This window comes from Chiroxiphia lanceolata, chromosome 1 (assembly GCF_009829145.1).
Source record: "Chiroxiphia lanceolata isolate bChiLan1 chromosome 1, bChiLan1.pri, whole genome shotgun sequence".
NCBI classification, from domain to species: Eukaryota; Metazoa; Chordata; class Aves; order Passeriformes; family Pipridae; genus Chiroxiphia; species Chiroxiphia lanceolata.
The window spans coordinates 1,651,025-1,657,024 of NC_045637.1; the positions used below are offsets into that span (position 1 = coordinate 1,651,025).

A 6,000-nucleotide genomic window follows, 5' to 3' on the forward strand; every position below is an offset into this window, starting at 1 on the left:
CCTTGACATGGATCCCAGTCCTTGACATGGATCCCGGGCCTGGACACGGATTCTGGGTCCAGACCTGGATTCCGGGCCCGGACATGGATCACAGGCCTCGACATGTATCTCAGGCCTGGACACAGACTCTGGGCCCAGACATGGATCCTGGGCCTCGACACGTATCCCAGGCCTGGATACGGATTCCAGGCCTGGACACAGATCCCAGGCCTCGACATGCATCCCAGGCCTGGACACGGATTCCAGGCCTGGACACAGATTCCAGGCCTGGACATGAATCCCAGGCCTGGACACGAATCCCAGGCCTGGACACGAATCCCAGGCCTGGACACGAATCTCAGGCCTGGACACGAATCTCAGGTCTGGACACAGATTCCAGGTCCAGACACAGATCTCAGGCCTGGCCATGGATCCTGGGCCTGGACACGCGTTCATCAGCCACTTAACGAAGCATGTAATTATCCTGGGAGTCCAGGGGAGAGCCTGGATCCATGTCCTGGCCCTGACAATTCCTAACAGAGACATCAGCCCTTCCCACTAATCCCTCTCCCAGTGGGATGTCGGCTGGAAGGGGGGATTTGAAATGGTCCTGGCAGGCGTGAGGTCCGGGAGATCCCGGCACTTCCATAACGTCCCAACCCGGCAGTGTGTGGCGCTCCCAGAAAAAACAAGGACCTGGGAATGCCTTATTTCCATGACTGGATAACGAGCTCTTCTCCATGAGGATCTAAACCACCTTTCCAAGAACGAGTGTCCTTCCTCCCATCGCTCATCCCACTCCTCCTGCTGCCACCCTCCTTCCCAGCTCAAAGCCTTTCCATGGCCGGAATCCGGCTTGGGATCAGCCCCTCTGAGCCCCTCCAGGGAAAAGGCACCTCCCAGATCTCCAGGGTGGGCTTTGCCATCATCCAGGGGAGGTGATATCCCAAAACCAAGTTCCTTCCCTGCACGGGATGTGGGATGAGGTGAGGGTGGAGCTCCAGGTCACCCCAATCCCAAGTTTTCATCCCATGGCTCTTTTAAGCTCCATTTGAAGCCTGGAGGTAGCGAGCACCAAGACATGGAATTCCACCAATTCCCAGTGGCGGGAGAACGTCCCAAGAGCCCGGTGAATCCACAAGTATGGACGGTTTTTAGGGATGCTCCAGTGGGAACAGCCCAGTTTTGGGGTTAAAAGCACTGTGAGCAGGCACAGTGACGGCCACTCCTTTACCTCCTTGCCAGGGAGGATATAAATCCCTTGGGATCACACGGAAGCGGCTTCACCCCCAGGACAAGGCGGGAAGGAGGAGGCAAGGGTTGCCCAGCCCAGCAGCTCCTGCTTTTATGGGAATCACCCCATGGTAGGACGTTCCATAGGGGATGGAGATGCCACCATGGCGGGGCATCCCAACAGGTCCAGGAACCCCACAACCAGTCACCCCACCACGGTAGGACATCCCACCATGAACAGGAACCCCAAAACTGGTCACCCCACCAAGGCAGGACATCCCAACAGGTCCAGGAACCCCACAACCAGTCACCCCATCAAGGTAGGACATCCCACCAGGAACAGGAACCCCAAAACCGGTCACCTTACCAAGGTAGGACATCACAACAGGTCCAGGAACCCCACAACCAGTCACTCCACCGAGGTAGGACATCCCAACAGGTCCAAGAATCCCACAACCAGTCACCCCACCATGGTAGGATGTCCCAGCAGGTCCAGGCATCCCAAAACCAGTCACCCCACTAAGGTAGGACATCCCAACAGGTCCAGGAACCTGACAACCAGTCATCCCACCACAGTAGGACATCCCAACACGTCCAGACATCCCCCAAATGGACACCCCACTACAGTGGGACATCCCACTACGGTCAACACTGGCACAGTCCATCACCCCACCATGGTAGGACATCCCACCATGAACAGGAACCTCAAAACCAGTCACCTCACCATGCCAGGACACCCCAGGCACCCCACAACCAGTCACCCCACCATGGTAGGACATCCCACCGTGCCCAGGAACCCCACAACCAGTCACCCCACCACACTAGGACATCCCATCATGCCCAAAAACTCCCCAGCCAGTCACCCCACCATGGCAGGACATCCCACCACAACCACACAGCCGGTCACCCCACCATGCCCAAGCACCCCACAGATGGGCACCCCACCACGGCAGGACCTCCCAACACATCCAGGCACCCCAAGACCAGTCATCCCATCATGCCAGGACCCCCCACCATGGCCCGGCACCCCACCAAACCAGAACATCCCACCACACCCCAAAAACTCCCCAGCCAGTCACCCCACCAGGGTAGGACATCCCACCATGGTCAGGCACCCCCCAGTTTCCCCACCACAATAGGACATCCCATCATGGCCAGGCACCCCACAAACAGTCACCCCACGACAGTAGGACATCCCACCACACCCAGGCACCCAACAATTATTTTCCCCACCACAACAGGACATCTCACCCTGGCCAAGCACCCCAGAGCTGGTCACCCCACCAGAGTAGGACATCCCACCACAGCTCCACAGCCTGTCACCCCACCATGGAAGAACATCCCACCACGGCCAGGCACCCCACAACCAGTTTCCCCACCACAGCACGACATCCCACCATGACCAGGCACATCATGACCAGGCACCCCACCATGGTAGGACACCCCAACACATCCAGGCACCCCACAGTCAGTCACCCCACCACACCAGGACATCCCACCACACCCCAAAAACTCCCCAGCCAATCACCCCACCATGGCAGGACACCCCAATACATCCAGGCACCCCACAACTGGGCAACCCCACCACACCAGGACACCCCACCACAGTAGGACATCCCACCACATCCCAAAAACTCTTCAGCCAGTCACCCCACCACAGCAGGACATCCCACTATGACCAGGACCCCACAACCAGTCACCCCACCATGAGAGGACATCCCACCATGGCCAGGCACCCCACAAACAGTTTCCCCACCACAGTAGGACATCCCACCACGTCCAGGCACCCCACAACTGGTCACCCCACCACAGTAGGACATCTCACCACACCCCAAAAACTCCCCAGACAGTCACTCCACCATGGTAGGACATCCCACCCCATTATGCCAGGCACCCCACAACCAGTCACCCCACCACAACAGGACATCCCACCACACCCCAAAAACTCCCCAGCCAGTCATGCCACCATGCCAGGACATCCCATCATGGCCAGGCACCCCATAGTCACCCCACACCATGGTAAGACACCCCAAAACATTCAGGCACTCCACAACTGGGCACCCCACCACAGTAGGACATCCCACCATGGCCGGGCATCCCACAATCAGTTTCCCCTCCAGCGTAGGACATCCCACCATGGCCAGGCACCCCACAGACAGTCACCCCACCAGAGTAGGACACCCCAACACGTCCAGGCACCCCACAACTGGCCACCCCACCACAGGAGGACATCCCACCATGGCCAGGCACCCCCCAACCCCACCATGGCAGGACATCCCACCACGGCCACACAGCCGCTCACCCCATCACAGTAGGACATCTCACCGTGCCCCAGAAACTCCCCAGCCAGTCACCCCACCATGGTAGGACACCTCAACATATCCAGGCACCCCATAGCCAGTCACCCCACCACAGTAGGACATCCCGCCACAGCCACACAGCCGGTCACCCCACCACAGTAGGACATCCCACCACACCCCAAAAACTCCCCAGCCAGTCACCCCACCATGGCAGGACATCCCACCACAGCCACACAGCCGGTCACTCCACCACAGTAGGACATCCCACCACGGCCAGGCACCCCACAACTGGGCAACCCCACCACAGGAGGACATCCCACCATGACCAGGCACACCATGAACAGGTACCCTACCATGGTAGGACACCCCAATACATCCAGGCACCCCACAGCCAGTCACCACAGTAGGACACCCCACCATGGCTGGGTATCCCACAGACAGTCACCCCACCAGAGTAGGACACCCCAACACGTCCAGGTACCCCACAACTGGCCACCCCACCACAGGAGGACATCCCACCATGGCCGGGCATCCCACAATCAGTTTCCCCTCCAGCGTAGGACATCCCACCATGGCCAGGCACCCCACAGACAGTCACCCCACCAGAGTAGGACACCCCAACACGTCCAGGCACCCCACAACTGGCCACCCCACCACAGAAGGACATCCCATCATGGCCAGGCACCCCTCAACCCCACCATGGCAGGACATCCCACCACGGCCACACAGCCGCTCACCCCATCACAGTAGGATATCCCACCGTGCCCCAGAAACTCCCCAGCCAGTCACCCCACCATGGCAGGACACCCCAACACATCCAGGCACCCCAAAACCAGTCGCCCCACCAGGAGAGGACATCCCACCACGGCCAGGCACCCCACAACTGGGCAACCCCACCACAGGAGGACATCCCACCACAGCCACACAGCCGGTCACCACACCACAACAGGACATCCCCCCAAGCCCAAGCACCCCACAACCAGTTTCCCCGCCCCACCATGACCAGACACCCCACAAGTGGGCACCCCATCATGGTAGGACACCCCAACACATTCAGGCACCCCACAACCAGTTTTCCCTCCAGAGTAGGACATCCCACCATGGCCAGGTACCCCACAGACAGTCACCCCACCATGGTAGGACACCCCAACACATTCAGGCACCCCACAACCAGTTTCCCCTTCAGCGTAGGACAATCCCACCATGGCCAGGCACCCCCCAGACAGTCACCCCACCCGGGTAGGACACCCCAACACTTCCAGGTACCCCACAGCCGGTCACCCCACCATAGTAGGACATCCTACCATGGCCATGTACCCCAGAGACAGTCACCCCACCACGGTAGGACACCCCAACACGTCCAGGTACCCCACAACTGGGCACCCCACCGCAGTAGGACATCCCACCATGGCCGGGCACCCCAAAATCAGTTTCCCCTCCACAGCAGGACTTCCCACCATGGCCAGGCACCCCACAACTGGGCACCCCACCATGGTAGGACATCCCACCACATCCAGGCACCCCCCAACCAGCCACCACACCCCATCTCCTCGCCCCCCCGGCCCCCCCGAGCCGATACTCACTGTCCCCCTCCACCTTCTCGGGCGTGCGGCTCCAGATGATCTGCCGCGTCTCCAGCTTCACCTGGAAGGTCCTTCTCTCCGGCCTCTGGGACTTCTTCTGGTAGAACAAGGTGAGGACGGTGCCCATCTCCAGGCAGCGCAGGATCCTGCCCATGTCTCCCGCCTCCATCCTGCCGTCCTCCAGGAATCCATTGACGCTGCCGAGCCTGGCCATGGACATCTTCAGCGCTGGGCCATCGCCGGGAACGCGGGTGGCTCATGCAGGAGGGGACGGATCCGAAGGGCCGAGACCTCCCCGGGGATTTTGGGATTTGCCCTGGGTTTTTCCTCTAAGGACGGCGGCCGGGATTGGAGATGGCCAGGAGGAGGAGGAGGAGGAGGAGGAGGAGGAGGAGGAGGAAAAGGCTGGGCTGGAGGCACCGTGACCTTCTCGCCAAGGCTGGCTCTGGATCCGGTGTTGGCATCCAGCGGTGGCGGCGGTGGGAAGAGATGGGCAACGCCGGGATGGCCTCGCGTTGGAACGTCGGGAGCGTCGGGAGGGCGGAAAAGCATCCGCTGGATGGTGGCGGTGGGAGAACCTCCGTGGGAAAACCCAGCCCCCCAAAAAACCCAACCCTCCCCCCCCAAAAAATAAACCCCTCAACCCTAAAAAAAAACCTCCCACCTCCAAAAAAACCCAATCCCTAAAAAAAAACCATTCCCCCCAAAAAAAACCCCCAAACCCCTAAAAAACCCCCATTCCCCCGAAAAAGCCAAATCACCTCCCAAAAAAAAAATCACACACCCCCCCCCCCCAAAAAAAAAGGCCAAATCAGCCCAAAAAGTGCGGGGCCGGGGTTGGGGAAAAGGGGGTGGGAAAGGGGTTGTCGAGGGGAGGTGGGGCGGCTTTGGGAGCAGCGGGATGG

General features: G+C 60.0%; 1 protein-coding gene across 1 annotated transcript in view; it reads right to left on the reverse strand.

The window, feature by feature from the left end:
* The window catches only part of LOC116789679 (1-phosphatidylinositol 4,5-bisphosphate phosphodiesterase gamma-1-like), a 28,330-nt gene extending 22,565 nt beyond the window's left edge, over positions 1 to 5,765 (reverse strand). Inside the window, exon 1 of the mRNA XM_032693790.1 lies at positions 5,096 to 5,765. Within this exon, the coding sequence (XP_032549681.1) occupies positions 5,096 to 5,315 (220 nt within the window). The 5' untranslated portion in view covers positions 5,316 to 5,765. The remainder of the gene's footprint in view (positions 1 to 5,095) is intronic.
* Positions 5,766 to 6,000: the final 235 nt, after the last annotated feature.